The sequence below is a fragment of the Triturus cristatus genome, chromosome 2_1 (assembly GCF_964204655.1).
Source record: "Triturus cristatus chromosome 2_1, aTriCri1.1, whole genome shotgun sequence".
Taxonomy (NCBI): Eukaryota; Metazoa; Chordata; class Amphibia; order Caudata; family Salamandridae; genus Triturus; species Triturus cristatus.
Window position 1 is genome coordinate 591363427 of NC_140581.1, and position 16303 is coordinate 591379729.

At 43.7% G+C, this 16303-nt stretch overlaps 1 protein-coding gene across 2 annotated transcripts in view; it reads right to left on the reverse strand.

Annotated features, from left to right (window-relative positions):
• SKIC3 (SKI3 subunit of superkiller complex) overlaps positions 1-15762 on the reverse strand; it is a 1406584-nt gene extending 1390822 nt beyond the window's left edge. Inside the window, exon 1 of one of the 2 annotated variants that reach the window (XM_085632495.1) lies at positions 15628-15762. Coding sequence is in view for 1 of the 2 variants with exons in the window: in XM_085632494.1 (XP_085488620.1) it covers positions 15319-15364 (46 nt within the window). In the remaining variant the exon portion in view is untranslated. Of the gene's footprint in view, positions 1-15318; positions 15413-15627 lie in introns of those variants that run through there. The other variant, XM_085632494.1, reaches the window with a different exon arrangement.
• Positions 15763-16303: the final 541 nt, after the last annotated feature.

A 16303-nucleotide genomic window follows, 5' to 3' on the forward strand; every position in this document is an offset into this window, starting at 1 on the left:
GAAGTGGACGCATCAATGATCAGTCCATGGGAGTTTGGTGGTGTGGCTGAAGGTGATGGAGTTTCCTGTTGTAAAGAGGGGGTCGAGGGTGTGTCCTGCTGAGTACGTGGGTTCGATCAAGATCTGGCAGAGGCCAATGTTGTGGAGGTTGTCCAGGAGGGATGTGGTGCTGGGGTCCAGTTAGTTGTCGAGGTGGAAGTTGAGGTCTCCCAGTAGTGTGTAGTTGGTGGACACGTTGGCATGCGGGGAGATGATGTCCGTGATGGATTTGGCGAAAAGTCCGCGGGGTCCAGGGAGGTCGGTAGATGAGGGTTCCTCGGAGGGTGGAGGAAGGGCTAGCCAGTATCTTGAAGTGAAGGTGTTCCCATCAGGTCTGTGGGCTCGTCGGGGAGTGTGTTCAGGCGGAGGGTGGATTTGTGGACGATGGAGATTCCTCCTCCCGGGCGGGTGGGGCGGTCCTTCCTGGAGATCTTGTATCCTTGGGGAATGGCGAGGGCGATGTCCGGTCCCAAAGTGGTGTTGGTCCAGGTTTCGGTAAAGAATGCTATGTCTGGGGTAGTGCTGTCGAGGAGGTCCCAGATTTCGGTGGTGTGTTTGTGGAGGGATCGGACGTTGAGGAGGATGCATTGCAGGGTCTGCGGTTCGGTTGTGTTCTTGCGGACAGATTGCGCTGGGTCAGTGGTCTTGGCAGGTGTGCCGCAGCGGTGACAGCAGGAGGGTCCGCGAGTCGGCTGGTGATGCTAGCTTGCAGTTGTTGTTGCGGCCTGCGTGGAGTGCCGCTGGGTCGTAGCGTTGGCGGTGCAGAGATCCAGGGTTCCTAGCGCTGGTCGCAGACAGGCTTGCCTTTGGTGATTCCTATCACAAAATCAGGTAACATTGACCCCCATATGGGCTCTAAATAGGACCTCAGTAATGATCTTACTTTCTGCTGCAGATAATTACCCCATACCAAATACTATAGAGATAATCTAACTTTTCAACCCCATTTGTAATACAACCTCAACAACCTTAACATTTACTTCCCCTTTTGGGTAAATTGCTATAAATTTATCACTGATCCAATCACTTGTATTACTCTACGGTCCTTATTACAAGTACAGCTTTCCCCTGGACCATCATATTCATGGTGGCAGTCCGACCACCCTCACACTGTTGGTGCGCCCGTCCTATTAGGAGTGTGGCAGTCGGATGGGCACAAGACCGCCGGCTCCACCAGGATCAAGGATAACACTGCGCCAGCGGTATAGAAAGAGTGAGGAATATGCTAGCGGTGTCATGCTGGCAATGCCCAGCATATTCGATTTGAATATTCACCGACCATTTCATGGCGGTGAGCCCGCCATGAAAAGGGTGGCGGGCATACAAGGAAGGGGGCACTAACAGGGCCCCCAGCCGTTTCTGGGCCTGGGGTTGCATGCAGGGGGCACATGTGTTCCCCTGGAATTGCACCCCTGTTCCTGCAAGGTGTAGCATGCACAACATGGTGCATTCCAAGCCGTTCAGAAACATGCTGCAGGCGCAGTCACGGCAGCGGGCTGCTGTTAAGGCTCTACTATAAGCCTAACAGACTACCGCCGTGAGACTGCCGCAGCAATGCCCACCATGGAATACACTTGTAATCCGTCGGGCAGGCACACTATGGGCTTGGCGGGGCGGACAGGAGGACTTCCAAACTCGTAATAAGGCCCCGAGGGTTTTTATGCTTGTAGTGCTTCTCACTTTTTCTGCCTAGTGAACCAGACAAGATATTGACTGTTTAAAAAACAAAAGCAATGACGAAAGATCAGGCAAATCACTATACATTACATGAACAGCCTTGTAAAAGTCTTAGGCCTACAAACTGCAGTGGATAAAACACGTGTTGACTCTTGAACTGTCTGAAAATATAACAAGGATCGGACCAGAAGTGTGCACAAAAAAAAAAAAAGGAGGAATAATAAAAAAAGTGTTCCAATAAGATTCCAAAATCCACAGTCTCAAGTCTTTCTCTACCTAATGTTTAATGCTAAAATATATATAACACTTAAGACAGCGTATCAAGGATACTTAACCTATACTCTTATGCATACTGTTATTTGATTGTCTGTACACAAGATTTGAAAGACTAATACTTTTTCTCTAAACCCTACCATGACAGTATTGTATCCGAGTTCCAAACCTACTAACAACCCAGCAGGAGGTTTTTATTTCTAGGCTTTAACTTCTAGAATACACACAGGGTGCACAATAACAGTAAAATGAAACCAAGAGCTAATGTGTACATTTAATTCTGTATAATGATTTATTTTTCATTAAGATAAATCACATAGGTTCTATGTTGGGTTGGGTAGACAAGCATGATTGCTGTATTTTTCCATACACAAGTGCTTGTGGCAAACAAGGGCTACAGATTAAGGATACAAATATAAAATTAAAGCTGCAATTGAGCCTATGCACACGATGGTAATGCTGCTTGCTCTGCTATGTTGCAGAAAGCTGGTTTCTAATATTTATAGGGCATTACAAATAGATAGACCACCGGAAACCTTACTTGTGAGGGAAAAATGGCAGATGCATCAAGATGGGCAGGGAGCTTACTGACCAGAAATGGGGTGGCAGTGTGTTAGGGTGTGAAGACCGCATCAAGCAACGCACTCGGCAGAATAATTCAGTATAACTATGTTCATATGGTGTACATGACCGCAGCAAAACTGAGGGCCATTTAACCAGGCAGGCCCTACAGGTGTGTTAAACGTAATGCTGAGGAAGTGGATTTTCTACATCATCTAGTATTGCCGAATGATACAGGGGTTCTTGTCATAGGTTACCCACAGACTTGGAAAAATCGCAGGAGGCGTGAGACAGCCCAAAATGAAACAGTGCTTGCTGGAAATACCAAAAAAGAAAAGCAAGCATTGGCAAAGTAAAAAGGTCTTCCCTAGGCAAGAGCTATTGGCTTTGGCAAGGTGTTATAGCCATGTGGTACACCAGTGTGGCTTCTGTTCAGCATGGCTAAAAGTTAGTGGAGTGGGCCGGGATGATGGGGAGTGGAGTGGGATAGATTGGAGTGGAGTAGACTGGGGTAGAAGGGGTGGAGTTGAGTGGTGTATATTGGAGTGTAGTACATTAGGGTAGATTGGAGTGGGGTGGGTTAAAAGGGAGTGGAATCGGGTAGACTGGGGTGGAGTGGGTAAATTGGAGTGGAGTCGGGTAGACTGGAGTTGAGTGGTGTAGAATGGAGTGACATAGAATGGAGTGTAGTGTAACTGTGGGCATTAGGGTACATTTCTTGCACCAAGTGCATATAAATATAGGGTGCCTGAAAGTGCTTTCCATGGAATACATATGAGAATGAGGACTTGGGCACAGGTTTTAAGGAGAAACGGAGTAGTGCTGCACTGCACAAAACTGAAACGCTTTGAACAGACACATCCTTTGTATGCGCAGAAAAGAGGTGAAATACAAATAGGACTGAGGACACAGGTTTTAAGTAGAAATATATTAACTGCAGAACTGTCCGATACTGAGACACTTTAAAATGCCACATACTTTCTGTTTGAAAAGGCATAAGTGTGTTCATAATGTTTGTCTTGCTTAGCGGCAGGCTGTCCGGAAGCATGTGAGTGGACAAGCACTAGGGGAGTCCGATTTCAGACTAGTCTACACTTTAAACAGACACTTACTTTATATGTGCAGAGGACAGGCGCAGACTACAAACACATGCAGTCACAGGAACTGTTTTAATATTCTGTGCCATTTGTTTGGTGCTATAAAGGAAATGCCAAACTGTAAAACAAAGTCAATTAACTGCTTTAATAGTCTGTGCCATTGTTTGGTGCTGTAAAAGGAAGCTGCTAATTTTAAAACAAATTAAGGCAACAACAAACTCACTCGTACACGGAAATTAAAAGAACTTTGTAGAATGGAAGAAGAAATAATAGACAGTTTTTTTGGGTTTTTTATTTTAAGTTCACTGAATCACAGTGTGAGCAGCCAGAGGACAAACCAAATGAAATCAGATAGAACTTAGTCCATGCTCCGGAGAAATAAAAGGAAATGAGGTGAGGCATAGGGTTGCAATTAGGAGACAGCTAAAAAGAATAACAATCAAGCCATCAAATGGTAATGGGCAGGCTCCAAGCCCTTTACTGTACACAATAGCCCTCGCAGCAACATCGCAAGCACAAGCTGTTAAGCAAGACCTAAAGAACGAGTGCGTGGGCACACAATTTCATATATTGGGAAAAATACTGGCCAAGAAAAGAATTGCTACATTGGGTCAGCACTAGGCCCCTGACTACTGATGACTGGGTTCAGGATATGACAGAATAGGCTGCAACAGAGGAAATCCTCATGAAGAAAGTAAAGAGGGATGATAAACTTGTTAAAAGACCTAATGGAACGGGCTGAGTTGATCTTCTATTTATTTATGACACGTCGCGATTAAGACACCCATGAATAAGAGGTGGGGAACACTGCTGCACCAATGAATGGTTAAAAGGAATGTTGGGGAAATACATCTTAGTCTAGGCAAAATGTACTGGAAAGGAGGAGAGCCCTGGAGAGAGGCTGCATAATTAAGTATGGAACTAGGTCGCTGAATATTACGATAATGTCAGTTTGACTGGTTGGGCCTCACACAATCCGAGTTATCTGTGGATACTATCTACGGTAGAAGGGCGCAATTCATATGGTCTGTTTTGCAGACTAGTACTTGCGATCCTGCAACTAAAATCACGGGTGTGGAATTTAATAAAATATCTACTTGTTCATGGGGCAAGTTGCTTCATAAATCTACTACTGTAACAAAATCCACTTGTTCCTTTTATGCCATGTAATACGACAACAAATTAGGTCAGCAATCTCGTTATTTAAGAGCTCTGATATAGCCTCTATTATTGATATGGCCTCTTGGATTATGTCAGGGCTCATATCCTAGTAGGGTTTGAATTCTAGAAATTCCCTAATTTTGCCACGTTTCCGCAGCACTACATACTTGGGCTGAAGGTAGCGGAATGACCTTTTGAGTCTATGCAAACCTTCTAACTTGCATTTTAAGGACTTTCTCTAATCTTTTCATGTACTGAGAAAAGTTCTTCCAGGGCTGGAAAAAAGTGGTTGGATGGAAAGGGAACTTGCAAAAACTCAACAAATCTACATATGCACATCTGCTCATGCTTAAATGCAGTAGATAAATATCTTCTAGGCGTACTATTTCTTGGCCTACTTCTGTAAATTCACGAAAGCTGTAAATCTTTCATTAACTCATTATTTATTGGGCCTAAAATTAGGTCTGGCGTTAACCATGACCTATTGTGTTCGTTAACATTCTCTCTGTCTATTGGGTGGCTTCACTGTGAGTGACAGTATTCTGCTGTTTCACAGGAGCATATCAGCAGACAAAGTAGTTGTATTGAGTACCAGGAGCTACTGTGGGCAATGCGTGCTTTGAGACAAAAACAAGTTTTGCTTTTGCAAATGTTTGTTATAATGGTGACAGCACGGCAGCTCCCACACCAATGAGGTTTTACAGAAACCGGGCCAAAACAAGATATGCACTGACAAAACCATACGGCTGACCACCAATTTCAGATCTACTGGCATTGCCAGTGCTGGTTTATTTATATGCTTCCCAAAATCTTCTTGAAACTGGTTACACTGATTTTCCATTATGAAAATTTGTGGGAAATGCTAGCATACATCAACACCATTTACTAAATGATGCTGCAAAGAAATGGTACTAACATTTTACAGAAGTTAGCGATTTTTTTTTTCCTATTTCATTTTTTTGTGAATATTTTACTTTGAAAGCAAAAATCATCAATCTTGCTTTCAAGCTTCTGCAAATATTTGCATCTAATCAGAGAGCATTCTGGGAGTATTATACATAGCCTAATATTGCTAAACTTTGAAAACGTGTGTACACATTTTTATATTGGAACCACTGTAAGTAGGGCAGTCCGAGATTACACCATTTACTTAGAGCACTCATTCTCATAATACAGGCTTCGCATTAATGAACCATAAACAAGTTTGAACAGCATCAACACAAGGACACAAATATAACCTTAACTGCAGACAATGCCATTCCCTGATCCATAATGTGGTACTGGAGACTGGCAGTCAAAGGGTTTTTGCTGTAGGGGGTTGGTCCTACTTGTCCTAAAGACAAAATACACATGAAAACGTGATGCCGTTGACCCCAAACAATATGTCCTGGGCGTCGGGCTAAGAATAAAACTGAAAACCTATGAATATCGTAGAGCAAAAAAAAAAAGACTACATAAATTACTCATCACTAGCATGAGACTTATTCCAATTTTTCTGTAAATACTACACAGTACATTTAAGGGCACAGTACAAATACGTAACTCTCACATTAGGTGCACTGAAATTGTATTTATATATCGCTTACTACCCCTGACGAGGGGTCAAAAGTGCTTTTCGGCAAGTAGCACTCTACTCCAGAACCCAAAAGGATTAGTGGTGGATTAGTATAGGGAAATACGAGTATAGCATTAGCATAGGGATGTACGAGTTAATTTGAGAGGAGGACATGCGAGTCTGTTAGTTGGATTGAATAAAGCAATGGATGGATACAGTCGGGAAGAAAACAAGAAGTGTTAATTGGGAGATCATAGTAGTAAGTTGAGCTCTGGGACGAGTAAAGGAGAGATGGGGGAGGGAAAATCCTGTAGAAAGGGATAGGGGAGAAAAGAGAATCAGAGTAGAAAAATGAGGTTTGGACCGAGTCAAAGGAGAGATAACATGAGGGAGAATTTAGTAGGGTTGTTTTGGAGATCACAGTAAATTCATGTTTGCGGTGAGCCAGGAGGTGTAGAGAAAGGAGGAGTCTAGGAAATGTTATTTTGGAGAACATAGTAGTAGAAAGGGTTTGGGATGAGAGATCCCAAACCCTTTCGACTACTATGATCTCCAAAATAACCTAGCTGGAGGATAAATTAATAGAGGTGTAAGATGATGGTAGGGCAGAGTAAAGCTTTCGAGAGAGTATTTTTTTTTTCTTGTACAATAGGACTAAAACAAACATATAGACACATGATTACATAGTAAAGGAATATAATATATTGAAATTTGTCGGTTTTGTGGAGAAGTGAGCAGACCTTTATGTTGTGGTTTTCTGTGAAAGGTTTGTATGTGCAGTACTGCTGGTGAGTGGTATTTGAATTGTACGGGTGGTGATGTGTTTTGGAGAAGAATGGGTGTGTGCAAGAGGGGATGGACAAGAGTTAGAAGTGTTTGTGTTCAATTTGATCACTGGAATAGGTAATACGTGCAGTGGAATGACATGTAAGGATTGTATGATTGTGTGTAATTGGTAAAAAGAGGAGGCGGGTGTTGGTAGATGCTGTGATGGAAGACAGAGTATAGGTTTTGTCATGATGAAAGGGGATCTGTTAGGAGCAAGTAGAAAATAGAGCTGGTGCAATGACATTCTAAAGCCATGGAGCTATCCATCAATGGAGATCTCAGAGAAGCCATAACCGGATAATTAGAAAGATCAACCAATGAAAGTGTCCCAGAGTATACGACGTTTACTGAGGTTACACTCACCTCTTATGTTCTTTTCTTCAAAACAAAGATTACCCCTGTGGTTTCCACCTGGCTTTCTGAAGAATGTGCCAGATGAATCAATATGACAGATGCTATTAAAGAGGATTACGCTCTATGACAAATGTGTAAAGGTACCTTTTTCCATCCGGCCATCCTCTCAATACCAGGCTGACCTCATCTGTGCAATTCAACCTAACTTTAGTTTCTAGTACTACTAAAAAAGAAATAAAATGACATTTAAAAAATGTTGCTACATTTTTATTCTTGCCCCATGGACTTGCTTTGGTTCACAGACTTTTATAGAAAGTGCTTATCCCATTACGATCAACTGAACATAGCTATACCGAATTTTATTTGGTTTTCTCCATTGTATTTTAGTAATATTTCATAGCTATATTTTCACCATTTCATAGCTTTGTCTTGCTACCAACATGTCATGGTTTTGTCTGTATTGATTTTTTTCATTGTAAATACTTACACAATCCATCATTGCCCTTAGAGTAAGTTCTGAGTTTGTCCAGTGCTACTATAGAAGAGACAAGGATACCTTAGATGTTCTCGGATTTGGGCCTTTTCTGGTAGTGAGTTGTGAAGCTCAGCTAAAGCACATATAAAAGTTCCTTACTACTCTCTCATTCTGATACTACAACAGAGGTTTCTTACATGAATCCTGTGAAACTATGTCCACTTCACTGCTCACATCGATGCCCCCGTACCCTCATACAACAGCGTGCATAACCTAAGTTTCACTTATAATACAAACTTAATATTGAAATGGTAACTGAATATTTTAGCAAAATGAGTACTGTATCATCTGTGCATCATCAGTAGCAGAGTCTTTACACTTCTTGCAGGTCATACGGATGATTTGGTCTGCATGGCTGTAATGTCTCAATACAAAGTTAAAGGCATTTACCCCCTAGCCTTACATCAAGAAACCATTTAAATAGCAAGATCTCAGCTCTATACAGACCAAGTCGATCTAAAAAGACAGACCTTCTTTGATGCCTCTGCAGTGGCTCCCTAACAAGCAAAACTGGGAGTTTCAAGCCTTCTGCTTAGAGCACTGAAAGCATTTCACGTGTAAGATCAGAGACAAGTCCAAATGTTTCCACCATGTTAACTATTCACATCCATCTGCCCATCTTTCAAAAACTGTTCTAGTAAATTCCATCTTCTCAGTACTAAATACTTAGTGTGTTGAGACCCATGATCTCTCCCATCTCCTGTAACCGCCAACCTTTTCCCCTTCTTCTGTGCGCAGAGATACTCTTACACAAGAGTCGATTCTAGCGCGGTATAAACTTATAAATAAATTATAAATAAGGGAAGTATAGACAGTAAAGTTGAATATCTGCCCAGGTGTGTGGTTAGCAGCTATAGAATTCCGATCCCCAGTACCTTCCTTTCTTACCAGATGAGCCAAAAAGAGATTGACACACACCTATTTTTAGGTCGAGCCTGAGCCAGCGCGCATGCGCTGCTCTGCGAGGCTTCTTGTAAGCACTCTAAACTACTCTGTGTGGGTCTGACACCCCCACGCATTGGGTTGGTTTTTGCCTGTCATTTTGTCATCGTACCCTGCAAATGGCTAAAGGTGGGTGCATGTCCCACCTCTTTTGCAAAGGTTCACTCCCACAGTGTTTTGCTTGCGGGGGGCGCGCAGGGCGGCAGCTGCAGTGCCTCCTTGTCTCCCCTGCACCACTCCCCCTTGTCTCTTTGTGCCCGCCCCCACTACACCTATTGAGCGGCTTGCTTATTTATCTTGTGGTCCGCAGCCCCGGAAGGACTGACGCTCAGGGCGGGAGCTGCAGTGCACAGCTGGGAGGAGGGTCGCCCCAGAGGCGCATAAGATTTGATTAGTTGACCTTGAGGGTGACTGGTAGTGCGTGTGCGTGCGTAATGCTCGTGAGCATTCAAAGTGAGTGATTGCTTACGAACATTACTATGTTTATGCAGTCCACTGGAAACTGGGGCAATTAATCATACATTTATTGGCTCCTGTGCACACAAGTCATCGAGCCTTTGCCCCCTGATCAGCTCCTTTCTAGACGCCTTTTCTGATCCCTCACATTGTTGGGGTTGGGTGGGTAATGGACTTGGTTGAGCCAGTTTTGCCTGATGTGCTGCCCGCCTGGCTTCATGTCCACCCATTGAGCGGTGTCTCATCCTTACACTGGATCTGTCAGCTCTATCCTCTATCGCAGGGCAAGTATGGGCATGTCCTATGGGGAGGTAAAGGTGCTGCTACAGATATTAGGTTGGTTTCAAAATAGTTTGCACACTAATAGATCAATAGCATAATGTTATGGGAATTTAAAGGTAATCTAATGAAACTTACTTTAAGGACAGGCGCGTTGGCTCTGCCCGAGTCCTTCATTTTACAGCAGCCCTGAACGGAGGCAATGAGTTTTACAGCTGAGCACCTCTGCTTTTGCACAAACCCTTCAGGAAAGGTTGGTGGCCAGGCGAGCCAAAAGCAAAGCCACCCCTCTCATTTGAGCACTAAACGGCTATGGAAAAGTGGTGGCAAAGTTTACCCTGGCACAGCAAGATGAGCTCGATAAGACGTAGCGATCCCATTTCTACAAGGTGTTGCAGTTTTTATTTCAAAGTGAAGAAGAGGGTCTTGTCATCAGAGGAGGTGAGCCTTCCACACAACCGGACTCCAACTACACGCGATAAGTTGCCAGCAGGAGATTAACCCAGGAGTGGAAAAGAGATAGCCAAATACGCACATACTCATCACCCACGTGTTTATGCTCTGACTTTTCCTTCTGATCTGCTTTTCTCTCCATCACTCAAGCATCTTTTTTCAATATCCTTTAACCTCATTCAGGAAGGTGTAACCTTGCCGCTTCGTTGCAAAGCGTTTTGCCACCCCTGGGCCGTGTTTCTGTTATATAAATTCATGAATTTAAATAAATAGGTGCTTGGAAACCCTCCATTACCCTCCCACTCCCCCCCCACCCATGTCGCTCCTCCCTATTTCGCACAGAACATATCCCGCTCGCCCATCCTCTGTCCCTTCCTGCCTCTCTCTCTCAAGCGCCAGTCTCTGCCTCTCCCTTTATCTTTAATATATGGCCATGGCACAGCACGCCAGAACCAAAAACAAACTGCATTAATATTTCCGAGCAGTTGAACAGCCCTCCCATGCAACAACTTCACGTCGCACAAACGAAAACACGCTGGGGTTAGTACCACCAAACAAGAAGAATATCCTCTCCTCAAAATATGGGGCTATTTATATTTCTTGGTTCATAGATTTGGCACTTTATTTTGAAAAAAATAGGAAAGCAGAGATTCAGTGCAAATACAATAAAAGCATGGGGTGCAAGGTCAGATTTGCTTGTCTGAAAAATAATTATTTGTAATGCCTGTTTAGACTTTTTCTGTTGAGCAAAGGGAAATTAACATGTGATGGATTTTTTTTGTTTCTTTTTTTATTCTATGCTGCACAGCTTTGCCAAAGCCTATTTGTCCAAACAGCGAAACCTATTGGCTTTGCCAATGCTTGTTCCTTGCAAGGAGACGAGACGCAAACTAAATGACGCCTGAACCTCAGAGTGGAATCCTTTCCTCTCATGTAACCGTAACCTCCGACCCTGCTTTCAAGTGCAGTGCCTAGTAAAAACAGTAACAATAAAATAACATTTGGAAACTAAAAGAACTAAAATAAATTAATAGCTCTAGTTTGGTAGGATTCTTGATTTGAATGCTAGCATGTTCTACTCAATCTTACGTGACTCAGCTCTACAGAAAGGTTTTCATAATACCCTCATGGAAAGATACATTTTCCAGTTCTGGCAACGCTGGCTGTGTTACTTTACCACTGTGACTGCATATTTATGCCTGCATTAACCGCAGAAAAATATTCTCCACGAAGGTAAGCTGTCCATGTTGAGAAATATATGTGGGCCTAAGGAGCAGAAAACTCTACATGGGCAGGAAGTACTCTTCTTTTAGTGACTGGCAAAAGTGTATAATACAATTTAAGGTATCCTTAAGGGCTACATATGGGCTATCTTCCCCCCCGCCCCCCATTAAGCGTTGTATAACATGAGTGTTTTAAGAGGGTGTCCATGAGCGGAGAGTGAGGGGGGATGGCTGATGTGAGTGGAAAGAGACGGGTTAATAAATAATAAATTCCAAAAGGACGGGAATGTAATATTCAATAACATTTTGCAGATTGATCATTAAGAGTAATACAGCGGCTTCCAACTTGAAACATGTATGAAGGGAAGGTATTACATTGTTTTATCCTTACGTTTTACAAGCAAGGGTAGACACGTGAATGCAGCCACTTCAGAGTTGTAAAGAAGACTTGTAAAAATGAACTCTTCCATTGGCATGCTGACGTATAAAACATTGTGGAATTCCAAGATGACATCCTTGTGACGGGTAAGTCAAGAGGGGAACATGATGAGAAGGTTGAACAAGTACTCAAAATTTTAGACTCCCAAGGGGCTTACTGCAGAACACAAAAAATGCAAATTTGCATGCAATTCGGTAAACTATCTGGGTCATGAAATTAATGACGAGGGAATCAGCCCCAAAAAGGAACTACTACATGCCATCAGAGACTCACCTGTGCCCTAGTAACAAAGATGAATTACTGTCTTTCCTAGGCCTCGTAGAGTTTTACGCAAAGTTTATTAAAATCTTTGAGCAAGACCTACGAAATGAGACAGTTACTGAAAATGAAAAACAAATTCGAATGGAGCGACTTGTGTCACAACACGTTCAACTCTCTCAAAAAAGAATTGTGTGAAACCATGCCACTACAGGGGTTTGACTCTTTGCTAAATAGCACAATCACCACAGACGCTAGTTCTAAGGGCCTGGGTGCTGTGCTGACCCAGAAAGACTGTAAGGGAATAGAAAGCACCATCGCATTTGCATCACGATCACTAACGCCAACTGAAAAAGATTTTCTGTGATCGAACGAGAGACATTGGCGTGCGTATGGGCATTAGAACATTTCCGTCAATTTGTGTGGGGAAACAAAGTCACCTTGTGCACAGACCATAAGTCCCTCACTAAAGTGTTCACTACAGCGGGCATGTATGCAGCATCTCCCAGGTTAGCACGCTTATCAATGCGTTTATTTGATTACAACTACAGCATTCATTATGTAGCAGGTGTGAGAAACGTGGTAGCAGACTTTCTAGGTAGAATGCCTGTCAGTAATTCAAAGCAAGAATACTCCACAGAAAATTAGGATACATGTGTCGCAAGCATTGATGAGAACTTCCAGGGGATCTCCAAAGAAGAATGGCTCGCAGAGCTAGACAAAGACACTGAACTGTGCAAAGTAATAGACATGGTACAGAAAGGGTTGGCGTGCAAAAACACACACAGTGATACTTTGAGACAGTTTATCGAAGTAAACGACGAACTATCTTGCGAAAAAAGTTTGCTGTTGAGGAGTGGAAGAGCAGTTCCCCCTATTACACTAAGGAAAAGAATAATGGACTTATGTCATGAGGGTCATTTGGAATAGTAAAAACTAAAAGCTTAGTAAAAGAAAGCTACTGGTGGCCAGGGGTAAGCACCGCTGTAGAAAGGTTAGTCAGAGATTGCAACAAGTGCATAAACTCTGACAAGACTCAAGTCACGCTTAGACCGCCACTCCAACCTATCTCTTGCCCCTCCATGCCGTGGGAAAGAGTAGCGGTGGACATAATGGGACCAGTCATGGAACGTGATGAACAATGGTACATCGTTGTCATCATAGATTATTTTACCAAGTGGCAAGAGATTGAGTTTCTCACTACACCTGATTCGAAAAACATTGTGGAATTCCTTGATGGGTTATTCATAAGAGAAGGGCTACCTAAACAAATTGTCAGCGACAATGGGCCACAATTCATGTCAAACGCTTTCAGAGCGTATACAGAAAGAAATCAAATTGATCACAAGACTACCTCTGTCTACCACCCCGCTGGAAACAGGGCCGTAGAGAGGTTTAATAGAGTCTTAAAGGGAATCATTCAATTAGCTAATGCCAACAGGCTACGTTGGAAGCAAGAAATACTTAAAACCGTGTGGGCGTACCGCATCACCCCCAATGATACAACAGGCCACAGCCCGTTCGTACTCATGCGGGGCAGAACTCCCCTAACAAAAGACAATGTGGGTTGGTGCAAGGCCGCTAACAGGGCTGGTGTGCCGAACAAGTAAGGAGAACAGTAGAGCAGGCACAGAGCAAATACAAAATAAGTTTTGATCAAAAGCATAGATGCAAACCAGTACAACTCAAGGTAGGGGACACCGTTAAGGTAAAGAAGAGCGGTTATGAAAGCAAAGGACAGGACAGATTCTCCACACCCTTGATTGTACGCAAGTTGTACTGCAACTCAGCCCTGTTAAGCAACGGAAGAGTGTGGCACTTTTCCGCCCTCTCAGTATGCAGACACACACCAGAGAGAACGGCCACTCCTACAGAAGGGACATCCTGTCAAGGACAAATCCTGGCGGGTAAAAACAGCAGACCCTGGTCTGATTCTTCCGAATGCGAATCTGAACCAGAGCCCACCACTAATGAGTCTGCCTCTCCCCTCAGAGTTCCATCTCTTCCGGCGAACTGTGTACAGGCTTCCCCTCGGGACAACATCACGAGAAGTGTCAGCAGACAGCTACCTCCCATTCCAGAGTTAGGTGAAACTCCTCCGGTCTTCACCAGCAGAGTTGGGAGAAGGGTGTTGCCACCAGTGAAAATTTCTGACTACATTTGTGATTAACTACTTGTATGTTTGGAGTTTCGGCACCGTATGGTACTCACCTTTGCAGCCTCTTACCTCTTCTTCCTTTCTCTATCTTTCTCTCGCTCTCTCTCTCTCTACCTCTGCTTCTTCCACTGTCTGTCTCTGTTCTTTTGGGGGGAATGTGTTATGTTCATTAGTTGTGTCCCTGCGTGGACACCTTATGTGTTGCCAGTTATGTCCCTGCAAGGCCACCGTACTGCCCGTACCCTCATCAGCCGTTAAGCTGTCTTGGTTGACAGTTGACGACCCGACGCGCAGCATGTACCGGAGCTCCGTCCCGGAGCCTGTGTACTGTGGAATAAAGAACTCGTTCACCCTCATCTTGTATTTTGAGTTCTTAACACAATACACAGGATGCTTCGAGGGCGCGGGTGTAGCTCCGAGGGGATTACATAGGGGTCGGGGTAAGGGGTGATTAATCCGGAACCAAGTTAAAGTCGTAAAGTTTCTTAAACGGGTTGATAGGAAAATCAACTATACACGAAAACAAAGCGAGTGATGCAGAAATAAACATAGGAAAACCAAGTAGGTGCAGAAGTGAAAGTATAGAAACAAAAAAGCGAAACTAGGGTAATCTTTCTACCCAGTTCGGTGAGCACTTAACCCAGCTGCTACTCGATCGCATGGATCCGCTCAGATTAAACCAGGCATAAAACATGTAAGTGTATTTCTCAGTGGCTGCAGACAACGCCATTTCCATCATCTCTTCCCTTCAGGATCGGCACTTAGACCCTCATTTCGATTCAAGATTCAACCTCGGTACACCGTCTTGTTGTGCGCCAAATTCGTTAATACGGTTTCCGTGCAATGCCCAGTTCTATCGTTCCGTCACAACCTGTACTAATAATGTTGAATCCTCCTCACCAGTTTACATTTGTCTAAGCTTAACTTTCCTTTCACATATAGTTTCATGCGCCAATCCAGACGATTCTACCCACTTAAATAAGACTACAACCCCCAGAATGCATCGAGTTCATTAAGGAAAACCCAGTACCTGGAATTAGGAGTCCTTGTGACAAGTGCAGCAATCTGGTAAACATAAACTATGCTGCATATGGAACACAATCTGAGAAATACCACACACTTAAAGGAGACGGCGGGGCCATGAGCGCCTAGAAGAGAAGCAATCAGAGATAGCGGTAAAAGTGTTCAAAGGATATACTGGGGCCCCGCGTACGCTAGCCAACTTAGACCAGTTATGCATACTGATTTATGAAAGTACGCACGGGATTCATTCATGCCAGATGTTCCCACAGACACACATTACATGCCACCCATTTCAAATCAGACAGCGCTGACTTACTTCCACTTGACCGGATGAAAATCGTTTAAATATATCTGCCTGCCATAGTGCCACTGTCTTACTTTCGATTCTGAACTTCTGGCAAAACTGACTGCAAGCGTAACCAATCAGGATACTGCTTTATTCTGACTGACAGTGTGCCCCGCCGGTACTGGGAGGGTTTGAGTGCTGTACCGCCAGACACAGCATGCAATTGGCTAAAACGAAAAGAACCGCCCCGGAAAAGACTGTGTAGCTGTTCCACATGTGAACGAGGTTGTAACCGTCTAAGCCCCGCCCCCAAGTCTGTTAGTATCTCCCGGAAGCGAAAGGGAATATTAGAAAGACCGACTCGTCCTGTATGTTGGTGCTTACGCGTCTATCCATGCTTTCCGAAACTGATCTCATGGAAGGTGCGGAAAGGCACAGACATACTGTTTCAGGCAATATATAAAAATAACTTTGTCATAGTGGAATATTGCGCATGAAAATGTCTTAACTACAATTTGCGCACATTTAAAATATCCTAGAGTCACAGAAACGTTAGGGACTCTATTTAATCGCATAAACTCCCCCGTCTATTCATGCCTCCCGGAAGGTTAGAAATACTGATTCTTCCCGTTTGTTTGTGCCTCCGCGTCTTTCTATGCCTCCCTGAAACTGAGCTCATAGAGTGCCCAGAGAAGCACAGAAATAC